The 14181-nt window shown below is 35.8% G+C and overlaps 1 protein-coding gene across 1 annotated transcript; it reads left to right on the top strand.

Annotated features, from left to right (window-relative positions):
• The first annotated feature begins 11112 nt into the window (after positions 1–11112).
• On the top strand, positions 11113–13932 carry LOC137734237 (receptor-like protein 6). Its single transcript, XM_068473535.1, has 2 exons — positions 11113–11642; positions 11811–13932. The coding sequence occupies exons 1-2, from the start codon at positions 11113–11115 to the stop codon at positions 13930–13932; spliced, it is 2652 nt and encodes an 883-aa protein (XP_068329636.1).
• The last annotated feature ends 249 nt before the right edge of the window (positions 13933–14181 follow it).

Genomic DNA, 14181 nt, shown 5'->3' with positions numbered 1-14181 from the left:
AGGAAAGTTAATTCTACAAAGTTGAAGGGGATGTTTTCAGTTTTCCAACACCACTTCTTAAGCCTGATTTGGTGCAGATTTGACTAGGAAATGTGTGGAATTTCTGACTGCCTAGTTTACCAAATTAGAATAGGGATGTGTTTTTTAGTTTTATTATTTTATTTGGTTTTCTAGATTTGAGGGATGTTATAAGAATACTTTTATGTACCATTTTCAAAAATTGACATATTTTAATAAGAAAATTAATGGGAAAAAACAAGTTATTGGAACATTATGTGAAGGTGTGAAAGCCAAAGTCTCATATCGACGAATAACAAAACCTTGTATGGTTTATAAGAAGTTAAATCATTTTTCATATTGCTTCATTTTATAGTCATATTTCTTTGGGATGTTAGAACAAATTGGTCCACCTGTAAAGCCCAACGCCAAATTACCCCACATGTAAAGTACTCAATGTAAAGTACTCAACGCCAAATTGGTCCGTGATTATTGCCCCTTGGTGACTTCCATTTGATCGTTTTGTTCCGTATGCTAGTTGTAGGTTTTGAAGAAAAATTAATCTAATCTTTAAACAATTGTTGGCATTACACTTGACTGACTAAAATTTGAGAAAGCTTCCATGACTGAAGGAGATTTTACATGTGTCATGCAGCCACCAAATTAACCAATCCTTTTCTCTATAGACACGCCTGGATAATCGCCTAAGATCTTGCCCAGGAAGGGCTGAGGGTAAGAAAAAGTCCAAAGTCAGGATATAAGGAAACTTCACCTAATTTGATGTTAGGATATAAGGAAACTTCACCTAATCGTTGGGAACTTATATTCATAAGTAGTAAAGGTTGCTAGTCACAATCATGTTAAGTAAATTCTTGGCATAAGTATCATGCGCTTTCATAGTTACGAATGTCTCGTCAACACTTATGATTTTCATGGAATTTAATGATCTTTGATTGTTTCTCTATTATGCGCTTTCATGTAGAGAACTTTTGAGGAATAATTTGATTGCAATGCGCTAATTCCATTCAATTTAATGACTTAAGGAAAATCTGAAGGTTAATTTAAGCGTACCTAATTAACTTGGGGTGTTGAGGTTAATGATTCATTGAAAAAGTAACTGGAGATTGTTTTGTATGCAAGTATGCCATGTGTGGAGAAAGACCTCCTAGCTAAACCATCTTCCACTTAATTCCATCAAATTCGTGAAATCTGCCTAGTTTTAAATTCTTGTTTTGTTGATTTTATTTTCATCCAAAACCAAATCCCCATTTATTTTAGAGTGTCTAACTAGTTAGAATGTGCTTAGATTGTGTTTTCAAGAGTTTGGAGTCAAGTTAGAACCAAATTTCGTCCAATTTTGTGTTTAGAGTCAAATCTGCCCAGTTTGTGTTTTCTAGGCAGTTTTGAGTGTTTTCAGCTTATTTTGAGTCTTGTGAACTTGTTTTGAGTCTTTCAAGTTGAGTGAAGTGTTTAAAAGCTTTGTTTTATCTATTTGAGTCAGTTTAAAGTGTTTAGCAATCCCTCCTAATCCCCGGTTTAAGAACGATCCCTACTTACTTGTATACTACAATTGTCAAAAGAGGGTTAATTTGTGCGTTAAGTTAATTTTCGCGTCAACCTATATTGGTTAGATAGTGACTTGAAAATACGAGATATGATTATTATCTTAATTTATTTTATTAGTAGCAATTGTGAATATGAATTGGTCATATAAATATGATTTCTATTGAAATGTGATTTTTATATATTTAGTCATAGACCGATGCTTATTAAATAGGATTTGGCTTGTGTACTGATGATGTTTGTGATATATATGTGTTTAATTATCTTTTTAATAATGTGATTGATAATTATGATGAATGTTATGACAATTATGGGATTTAAATATTGTTTGATAATTATTTGGATATGATTGCCAACTGAATACCTATTTGAACTTGGCATTACTACCTAGCATGAGATGGAGATGGAAGTCAGGAGATGAATTAGGTACTTTATTAGATTTTTAGTAGAAATAGTAATTAAGGGAATTCCTTGTATTGTGCTCCATATGACTAGATGCTGGTTGATATGTGGAATCGATAGCATGTATGCGTATAATTGTGTTTAATGAGTGATGATTAGATTGCACCACGTAGTAGTGGTACATGGATGGTCCTGCTTGGTATATCCGCGATGGGGGACCATACACATTCTAGAGGTGATGATGATTGGTTGTACTTGGTACATTTTATAGGCAATCATATTTGGTTTGGTTCCGTTGAGTGGTTCGAAACCCGAGTTGTTGAATTTCGTGGAGTGGCGTAAAATCCCATTATTTGGAGAAGTAGGCTTGGCCTAACTGTGTCACTCTAGCCTTAGTTTTATATATATTTGTGTCAATGGTTTCGAGAGTCTTGTGAATTGAGTTAAAAAATATGTTGGACGTCTGAGTGACTCCTTCGGGATTTCCATGATTCGATTATGATTTCATAAGGTATGAATTTAGAAGATATGGGAATGATTGTTATTACTTTGATCAAATTAATTAATTAATGCAGTTAGGGAATGGTTTTGTGTTTCGTCGGTTCTTAAATATGATGTATGTTGTGAATTGCGATATCATGATGAGACATAATGATTTATATGTTGGATGGGAGAGAAATCATATTTTCATGGGGATTGGTCATGTAGCCTAAGTCCAGGAATTACATGTTAGGTTATAATAAATGATTGAGGAATGCTATGCTTTTCTGCTTGAACTTAGTGGAATAAACGTCTGATTTTGTGATAAATGAACTACGAATGGCTTGATCCTTATTTAGGGTACGTAGGCAGTCTAACGAAGATGTTAGATGCAGCCATAAAGTCTACGAAGAATTATTGCGTGGTTGGATCTTAAGTTATGTTTTGCCTTTTTCTGGAGGCGAGGTATGTTAGAGACAGGTATTTGGTGACGTCACGTGTCGATCCTGGATGTATGTTGGGATCGGGGCGTGACAACTAACAACGTAGAACTGATTGGTCAATTAGAAATAAACAATCTATGTCAAATGAAATGAATGAAATAGTGCGATAAAAAGCTGGCTTATGGGATCATGATACGAAATATACATGGAAGTTTCTGAAGAACTTACATGGATTAATTCAAATAGTTCTAGACCATAGAACACCTTCTCGGTTTAGACGAGGCTTTCACTTTACGGATGTAGAATAATCTGGGCAGATGTGGTATACCCGTCTTAATGAATGTTTGATTAGTTAGGGATTATGTCTTTGCGTGTACATAATCCAAAATTGCTAAAGTTGCAGAAAACTGACTCGCACCTGAAGTCAGATTTTGAGATGAATAATCTTGGGAAAACTCTACACTACCTTGACCAAAAGTTTTGAGTATAGTTCTATATTATGGTCCACCAGTCGAACTAGACCCAAATGTGTTGCTTTTGAGACCTTTACGGAGGTTATGGAGCATAAGGTTCCATATCAGGACATGCAATGCCATATTTTAGTGCAATTGGAGTTTATTGTACTTAGCTCATAGCACTAGATCAAACATCTCAAGTGCTAATAATCCTTTGACATAAAACAACACTGCCTACATGCCATCACCAAATTGGTGTTAACGACATTTTTGGGTTAATACAGATTTGGGCTTACTTTATTCCTATGCATCTCCGAATAGATCACACCTCATTGATTTTTGGAATGAGGCATACCTTGTGGGATTCACCGAGTCAAACTCTTTATCTGATCCGCACAAGGGACGTTCCTAAATGTTTATGTCTTTACTGTTAAGGAACACTGCAAAATCTTGGAGGTCAACTAGATAAACCTTAGTTTTGAAATCTTCGAGTCATTCCAAGACTCACCGTATCTCACGTGAGATATGGTCGAGAACTCTTGTTGAGCATATTTAAAGTCACTATGATTTTCATCCATCGTTGAGTCCTAACAATGATCCATGAAGAGAACGCCATATGTATTGACCAGATCATGAGGCATCCTAAAAGTCAACACCAAGAATATTGTGTCTACATAAGCATAAGCATCAGAAGATTGAAGTCAAGTAATCCGACCTAGACAACCTTGCCGACCTCTATACGATGTCATCGCTGAAGTCTACGTTCCAGAAGCTTATTCGAGGAATTGGATGCATAACTTTCTCATTTGCGATTCTTGTAGTTTCATTTGGAAGTTTTGTCAAACTTATGAGGAATATTTAGAAGTATACTTACTTGACCTTGATGTACTCTTTTTTCCTACGCTTAGGAGCATTTTTGCCACTGGATTTTTTTACCTAACTAGGTTTTGATCAGGCACCCATCATGGGTTTATCATACCCTTGTGTACGTTCTACTAGCGTCCAGAACACGTATAACTTTTACTTAATGCAACTTCTCACTTTTCTCCTTTGACTACGAGTTTTTGTCCCACCTTGAGTTTTGCTATAGCGATGTTTTATGAGTTCTACCACCTATGCACTCTTCCGTTTGTTTTGAGACTCGCATTCGCTACTTGTGCCGACTAGACGAGATGACTTCATCAACTACTTCTATATTTTCCATGAACATCTGATGCGCCATCTAATTCAGTATTTGCACACACAAGGGAAGTGTTGTGACATACGTTCTAATACATGTCTAATTGTGTAAATCCTAAATAGAGATAAATTATGAATCCTTTGAGATCTAAAAGATCTTTCCTAATAGACTTTGTATTATTTGGAGAGCAAGTTTCTCTCCTACTTATTACTATAAATAAAGGCACATGAACTAGGGAATAACACAGAATTTCTCAAACCTATTCTCCACTATGTTTCTCTCCATGCCGCACCCCTCGGTTAAATATAAACCACAACACCAACAACATTTCAAAAAATAGTGATGGATTCTACATGACTATATTGTATTTCGTCGGGTTGAATCCAATGCACATAAATTGACAAATCAAGTTGCAGCTTGAAAAATCCAATTCTCAATTTTGTGGGGCCAATGTTAAAGAGTTGGACCATTGGAGAGGATTTGGATCCCATCTTGATACAAATTGTGAAATCATATGGATTCTCACATCCTAATAATTAATCGTACATCGTGTGGTCATAAATTATTTTGGATTTTTTTATTTAAAAATTAAACACAAATAATACATAATGAAAACTGGACGCACCATGTATAATAAACGATTAAGATGTGAGGATCATTAGGATCCCCATAAAGAGGATCATCCTCATCGTGTTGGAGAGACTCCATTAATAGGGAACTTTAACGAAAAGCTCTCGGTACTGTTCACTTTAAGGAAAAACCACATTTTTACATTAAAAGGTCAATCATAATACTATTCATTTTACTTTTTTATTTTATTTTTATCGTTAAAACTAAAAATTTTCTAATATTTTTCATTAAGATTTTATTTTTTTAATATATGTCAATGGAAAACCGAATTGTTGATGACTCCATTTTTCAATATCTGTCAAGGAAATTTATAGCGAATAATATGTTGTTGCATGTCATTAATGATCGAGACTTCTTGACGTGACTTCAGAAGACAGGATGGTCAATTTGCAGTTTTTAACACTTGGCTACAAATCTTGGAGCTCTCCAAACTATTGATCTCCATTTTTAATGGACTGTATTGTATGTGTCAGAACATGAAGCATACCATCAAAAGATCAGATGGAACAGGTCAACTTTATTTATTTATATATGTCCAATTTATTTATTTATATATTTATATATGTCCAATTTATATATTTATATATGTCCAATTTATATTCGTCCGTGGAAAAGAGTTGTATCAAACAAATAAGACTATAGTGGATGGCACTTCTCTCCTACTTGACGTTAACAAGAATATGTACACTTCCTAGAGACATATGTAGTTGGAGGAGATTTCCCCATGGTTGGGGCCTCAACTCCAAGTCGAAGTATTGTCTCTTCCTTGCTTTCCCTTGAGTTAATGAGTCATCGAGATATTTCTTTTCTGATGAGAAAAAGAACTTGCGGTTTGAAAAAATCAACATAAACCAAAACCAAAGCACAAGTTCCACACATAGACCAATATCCACTCCACCGGTCGAATTAAAACGTAATTACTATCGATGGTTCTTTCCTTGAAAGTTGCAAAAACAAGACAACGATGATTGGTTGATATTTGGTTGCTTTCATTATTTGTTCATTCTTGTCGGCTTTAAGAAAAGAAAGAGTACTACTCAGTCAATCTACACCCAAGGAGTTTGGCCTAATGGTAAGTGGGGCTAGGACCACAGTGTGAGGTCAGGGTTTCGACCCCTCACACCTGTGAAGAAACTCATTGGGGAGGGCCAAACCGCAAACCCCTTGTAGCTTGCGCGGACAGGTTATAGGGTGCTGGAGCCCAAGGGGTGCTGCTGGATTTTCCCGGGGTTGCTCCTTTACCTTCCTTTACCTTCCTCTCACTATTTTTTTTTTTTTTTTCAAAAAAATAAAAAATAAAAAAAAGGTTCTACACTACTCTTAAATCCTTCTGTGCCACATGATATTAGGAGGGTTTTCGATTGCTTTCATGTTTGTTAAGAATTGGGTCTTTATAAATACATCATGTAACTTGGCTGGAGTAAAGTTTGGTATGATGTAGTCATTTTGCGTTGTGTAGTAATTTTGGCAAAGTTTTGTAATCGGTTTGTACTTCTTTTTCTCTTCCTTCCATTTATTTATTTTTTACACACTTGCTCTCTAACCATTAACCATTAATCTGGATCTTGAGGTCAAAGATCAAATGGTTGAGGTCAAGTCAAGTGATGTAAGACAAGATATGAGTCACTTCATATGAAGAAATATAAATAAAATAAAATGTTTCAAATTATGGAGAAGAAGAATTAAAATTGGAAAATATTGGATTCAATAAATATGGCGACAGAAAAGGTAGCAAGAAATATTTTGGTGTCATAGTTAGGTGTATAATATGTCGTTTTGAAGAGAATCGCGAGTAGAACAAGAGGAATGATATCATGAGCCCATCGTGTTTAAGAGGAATTAAGCTTCCAAAACCGAAAAATAAAGTTTGTAATAAGTTTCGAACTTTTCAATTGTCGTCTGATTAATGTCATTTACTTCTGTTTTAATTCTCTAAGCCTTTTGAGTTGTCCAAAAGTGTTGTAAATGACTTATTTAAGTCATGGGTGTCATCCATTGTAATCTTCAACTCATCAATTAATCAAATTATCCTTTAGAGTTTCTATCAAACTGGTGGGTTCCAAAAATTTTGGTTCTTCAAGGATTTATATTTTTAATCCAAGTAATGTTATTCATACTATGTTTTTATATCACATTTCTATACCACCTTAGGTGGCATCTGATGTGGACAGCCACATCATTTGACAAAGTTGCAAAACCCAAGGAAATGAAAGAGAAATACTTCTTGTATACCACAATCATCATTTAATTAACTAGTTTTTCTTAATTATTAGTTGGTAAATAATGAACTAAATTTAAAAATCTGATTAATTCAAATGATGTGGCTGTCCACATCAAATGCCACCTAAGGTGGTATGAAAATGTGGTACAAAAACATGGTATGAATAACATTTCTAAAACCGAAAAAAATGGTATGAAAATGTGTTACATCATCAAGCCTTGTGTTCTTTTATGGTGCTGCTCATTTTTCTAACTTCTGATTTCACGCCATTTCAAAAGTTAACTCATGAATCAATTAGTCAAGAGCATCTCTTCTTACGCATGTAGAAGAAATGCGATGCACTTGTCCCCGTTACACCCGTCTCTATCACTTTTTAGAAATTATATTGCGGAATAATTTTGTATTGATGCCAGTCTATAAAGAGCAATGCTAGAGAGATTAAATTTGGAAACTAAATTTGTAATTTAAATGGCATGTCTCCAATAGGAATAATCACGCTTATCAACGTCTAAGTAATAAACCAATCATTAGTTTTCATGTCCTTTAGTTTTCAAAATTTTGTCTACAAATTTAGTCTCCATAGCATTACTCGTCTATAAATAGTTGTGTCACTTTGTACTTCCATAGATAGCTAAGAGTGCAAAAATTCAAAAGATTATTTTTATGGAGTTACTTGATATCACTACAAGAAAACACCTTTTTAGACGAAACCATTTCGTCAGGTAAAAATAAGTTTTCAGCACTTAAGCTTTTACCCGACGAAATTTAAAATATTCGACTATGAAACGCAAGTTGGGAGTTGTGGATCTTCACTCTCTAACTTGAGAGGGAATGTTAGTTAATTAGGTTCATTGAACAATTAGGCTCATTAAATCTTCTACATGGGTTCATTGCCGTTTATGCATTAGGCTCATTGTACATTTGAGAATGAATGAAAAGTAAAATTGAGCCAAATACGTTTTTCTACTGTTTTCTTATGATTAGAGAAAATTTTCATTATAACAGGAACACAAGTTGTATATCATGTGTTTTAATAGAAGTAGTGTGAAATTTTATTTTTTAAGTTATCAACTTTTTAGCACACATATCCCACCATTTATATAATGACACGTGATGTATCATCCTGGATACTGGTTATACTGAAAAATCTCTCTTATGTTTGGTACCTCAACTTCAAGTCGAAGTATTTCCCCTCTTCCTTGCTTTCTCTTGAGTTCATGAGATATTCCTTTTCTGATGAGAACAGGACTTGCAGTTTGAAAAATGCAACATAGACTAAATCCAACATGATAAATTTCGCTACACCCGCGCTCTTGACTTAATATATGTTAGGAGTTTGAAAGTCCTAAAATGATGAAGAAATTGGGTATCGAATAAAAGTTTCGTGCCTCAAATCCATCCCACTTCAAGCCAGTGCTGGATTGAAACTGATGAGTCTAATGCCTTAATTTGATGCTAAGAGTAGGAAACTTTCATCCGTTTTACTATCTATTGGTAACCTGTAAATGGATTGAGTTCATTGGGTTTGGGTCGTGTTTCACCTGACCCGTTAAGCTAATGAGTCACCCGCACCTGACTTATTAAGCTAATGAGTCATCCAAACTCAACCTGTTAAGCTCATGAGTAACCCATTAACATTTTTTTTTTTGTTTAATTTTGTATTCCAATACAAATTACACATTTTTTTTTTCAAGATTTCAAGCATGGTCCAACACATATAGAAGTACCCAAATGCAGAGTTGATAAGTCTTGCAATTAGCCATATAAATATGATAAAACCTTACAAGAGTGTCAATACAAATATCATAAACCCTTACGGAAGGAACTCATGAGATCAACTATAAATGTGTTACATATATGCAAAAATTAACCTTTTTTTTTTTTTCCTGTTTTTTGCGGAAGAATTTTCAAGCCTAATATGTGAACAAACAACGGGTCAACGTAGAGCGCATGTGGCCGTTGGGATATTATGGTGGAACCCTAACTTCTTCAACAGAAACCTATTAAATGTAGAAGAATCGTGTCAACCACGTATTGAAGAGTAATATCAACCAAGTAAGACTAGTGGATGACAGTTAATCCTATTTGACGTCAACAACAATACCTACACTTCCTAGAGACATATGTAGTTGGGGGAGGTTTCCCCATGGTCGGGGCATCAACTCCGAGTCGAAGTATTGTCTCTTCCTTGCTTTCCCTTGAGTTAATGAGTAATGAGATATTTCTTTTCTGATGAGAAAAGAACTTGCAGTTTGAAAAAATCAACATAGACCAAAACCAAAGCACAAGTTCCACACATAGACCACTATCCACTCCACCGGTTGAATTAAAACCTAATCACTATCGATGGTTCTTCCCAAGTTGCAAAAACGAGACAACGATGATTGGTTGATATTTGGTTCCAAAACCAAAGTACTTTAAGAAAAGAAAGAGTACTACTCAGTCAACCTACACTGTTCTTAAATCCTTCTGTGCCACATGATCTTAGATTACTTTCGTATTATTTAGGAGGGGTTACGGTTGCTTTCATGTTTGTTAAAAATTGGGTCTTTATAAATACACCGTGTAACTTGGCCGGAGTTAAGTTTGGTAACATGTAGTCATTTTTGTATTATGTAGCCATTTTGGCAAAGTTTTGTAATTGGTTTGTTCTTCTTTTTCTCATTCTTTGATTTATTTATTTTTTACACGTTTTCCAACTGTTAATCTGGATCTTGAGGTCGGAAATCATATGGCTGAGGTCAAGTCAAGTGAGGTCAAGTTAAGTGATGGAAGATAAGATATGAGTTATTTCAGATGAAGAATTGTAAAGAATATAAAATGTTTTAAATTCTGGAGAAGAAGTATTAAAGTTGGAAATATTGGATTTAATAAATATGATGATAGAAAAAGCAGCAAGAAATATCTAGTTTCATAATTAGGTGTATAATATGTCGTTTTGAAGAGAATCTCGAGCAGAACAAGATGAATGATACCACTACAAGAATTGAAACTGATGACTCTAATGCCTTAATTTGCGGCTGAGAGTCCGAAACTTTCATTCCCTTCACTATCTGGTGGTTTGAGTCTAGGCTTGTAAACGTACAGGTTGGGTTTATTGGGTTTGGGTCAGGTTTCACCTGATTCGTTTAGCTAACGGGTCACTTACACTCGTCCCGTTGAGCTAACAGGTCACTTAAACTCAACCCATTAAGCTAATAGGTCGCCCATTTCACCTGTTAACAAATTTTTTTGTTTTTTTGTTTTTTTTTTTTTTTGTTCTAATACAAATTACACATATTTTAATCAAGATTTCAAGCATGAAGGTCCAACACATTTAGACACATTTAGAAGTACCCAAATACAAAGTTGATACGTCTTGCAATTGGCCATACAAATATGATAAATCCTTACAAGAGTGTCAATACAAATATCATAAACCCTTACAGAAGGAACTCATGAGATAAACTATATGTGTGTCTATGCAAAAATCATCTCAAAAGTTGAAGATTTGACTTCAAAAATTGACTCACGAATCAATTAGTCAAGAGCATCTTTTACGCATGTAGAAGATATGATGCACTTGTCCCCCATTACATCCGTGTCTATCACTTTTTAGAAATTAATTTGCGGAAGAATTTTATACTGATGCCAGTCTATAAATAGTTGTGTCACTTTGCACTCCATACATAGCTAAGAGTGCAAAACAAAAAAAATCAAAAGATTGTTGTTATGGGGTTACTTGATATCTCCATCATTCGCATGGTTTCAAAACTAGTACTAGTTTTGTTGTTGTTTCATCATGTGGTTATTGCTACCTCTTCCTACTCTTCACAGAAGCAGTATCCATCTTGCCCTGGTGGGGAGAAGTCCGCCCTGCTGCAATTCAAAGACAGCTTTACTATTGACAAATCTGCTTCTAGATCTACCGATGCTTATCCAAAGGTTTCATCATGGAAACCAGCTGAAGGAGGAATTAGCACGTGCTGCTCATGGGAAGGTGTCGAGTGTGATGAGAAGACGGGTCATGTGATTGGCCTAGATCTTGGTAGCAGCTGTCTCCACGGCTCTATCAACAGCAATAGCAGCCTCTTCCGCCTTGTTCATCTTCAAAGGTTAAAACTCTCTGACAATAACTTCAATTACTCTCAAATTCCTGCTAGCATTAGAAATTTTCCAAGCCTCACTCATCTTGACCTCTCTACCTCTGTCTTTTCTGGTCAAGTCCCTTCTGAACTTTCACTGTTATCCAAGTTGACATACCTTAATCTAGCTCTCAATCTCGATAGATTGTCAGAAGATAAGGATCATCAGTTGTTGAAACTTGAAGCATCAGATCTTGGAAGCCTAGTGCAAAACTTAAGTAGTCTCGAAGTGCTTTCTCTCAGTTTCGTAAATGTATCTTCGGCAATTCCTCATTCCATGGCTAATTTATCATCTTTGACAGGCCTCTACCTCAGGGCCTGTCACCTGTTTGGTGAATTTCCAGTGAGAATTTTCCAACTGCCAAACCTAGAATCTCTTAGTGTGAGATACAACCAAGAATTGACTGGATATTTTCCTGAATTTAATCAAAGCAGTCCTCTCATCTTACTGAAAGTCGGCTTTACTGGCTTTTTTGGAACAATACCCTCTTCAATTCAAAACCTTCATTCACTGCAAAACTTCGATGTGGCTCAATGCAATTTTTCGGAAGGGTTGGTTCCATCTTTTCTTGGGAATCTTAGGCAGCTCACTTATCTAGACATTTCAACCAATAAATTTGGAGGTCTAATTCCTGATTCCTTGGCAAACCTTACCCAACTGGCTACTTTTAGGATTAGTACAAGTTTTTTAACTGGTCCAATCCCATCTTGGCTAGGCAACTTTAGCAAACTAGAGTACCTAGATTTTGCTTTTAATAGATTAAATGGTTCAGTTCCAGCGTCATTTTCAAATTTCACAAACCTTCAGATCCTGTATCTACATTCGAATACTCTGAGTGGTGCAGTAGAGTTTCAAATGTTTCAAAATCTACAATCTCTTAACCAACTCGAATTAAGCCAGAACGGTTTAGAACTTGTCATTGAATCCAGAATTTTGAATTCAACAGTTAAACAGTTCACCGTTCTTGGATTGAGTAATTGTAGACTAGCAGAGTTTCCATCCTTCTTACAATATCAGAAGGGGTTGACGCGTTTGGAACTTGCTGGAAACAAAATCCGAGGCCAAGTACCAAAATGGATGTGGAATACAAGCTTAGAAACTTTGCTATTGTTAGACATTTCTAATAACTTCATTTCAGACCAACTTCCACTTGTCCTTCCTTGGGTGAAACTGTTATGTATAAGGTTTTCGTCCAACATGTTTCATGGATCACTACCGATACCTCCACCAACCATGCGAGAATATGCAGCTGCAGACAACAACTTTATCGGAGAAATCTCACCGTTGCTTTGCAATATGAAAAATCTTCTGTCCCTTGACTTGTCGAAAAATAACTTGGGTGGCATGCTTCCTCAGTGTCTCGGAAACTTTAGTGATCATCTGATTCTTCTACTTCTCGGAAACAACTCTTTTCACGGAATTATTCCTCAGACATACAACAAAGGAAGCAGTTTGAGAATGATTGATGTGAGTCATAACAAGTTGCAGGGGCAGTTGCCGAGGTCATTGGCCAATTGTGTGATGCTTGAGTATCTTGTTTTGTCAAACAATCGTTTCAATGATGTTTTTCCCATTTGGTTGGGGACTCTTCTAGAGTTAAAACTTTTGGCAATGCGCCATAATGGATTCTACGGTGTGATTGGAAAATCTAGAAAGAATGTCGATTTCCCCAAGTTACGCATTCTTGATTTGGCTTACAATGATTTTACTGGTGCGGTTCCATCTATGTTTCCAGATATTACTGTAAACAAGTCAACATATATGTACACAGACGTAGGTTACGACGTCGATAGATTCCCGGTTTTTAGCAGTGTTGCTTACCAACTCATGATAGCAACAAAAGGTTTGGAGCAATACTACCCAAAGATCCGAGAAGAATTTGCATCCTTTGATATCTCAAGCAACAAATTTGAAGGGAAAATTCCAGAATTCATTGGGAATCTTAAGGAGCTTCGTTCGCTAAATCTATCCCACAACATTCTCACTGGTTCTATCCCTTCATCCTTTGGAAACTTGACGAAGCTTGAATCGTTGGACCTTTCACAAAACAAGCTCTCAGGACGTATCCCCCAACAGCTGGTGCAACTTAATTTTCTTTCCAGTTTCAATGTGTCTCACAACTATCTCACAGGTCCTATACCACAAGGAACCCAGCTTACTTCCATGAACGTCACTTCATACGAGGGAAACTCAGGGTTGTATGGAGATCCATTGCCAAAGAAATGTGGAAACCCTCCTGAACTTCCACCTTCAACCGTCGACGAAGGTGATTCTAGCTCAGAAGGCATATTTGAATTTGATTGGAAAATTGTTTTGGCCGGATGTGGAAGTGGGTTGGTAGTGGGAGTAGTTCTTGCAGATGTCGTGATCACAAAGAGGCCTGACTTGTTTCTTAAGATCGTTGGAATGATCAGGCAAATGATAACGAAAATTTAGAGTACTAGTAGGGGCGTAGAAATTCAGTTTGTTACCGTTACGCATTTCTTGTTGTCGTTTGTTTTCTCTGTTGTGGTTTCTTTCCTTCACTTTCTATATGTTTAGTTATAAGTTTGTATCAGGTTATGTAAGTGTATGTCCCTCCTATTTTCTTGTAATGTCGGTTTCTTTTCTTTCTTTTTATTTTGAGGGGTAAGGTTTATGTCCCCCTGATTATGTGTAACTTCTTTTTTTTATTCAATAAATTTT

Source organism: Pyrus communis, chromosome 5, assembly GCF_963583255.1.
Source record: "Pyrus communis chromosome 5, drPyrComm1.1, whole genome shotgun sequence".
Taxonomy (NCBI): Eukaryota; Viridiplantae; Streptophyta; class Magnoliopsida; order Rosales; family Rosaceae; genus Pyrus; species Pyrus communis.
This window is presented reverse-complemented; position numbering and strand designations above follow the sequence as displayed.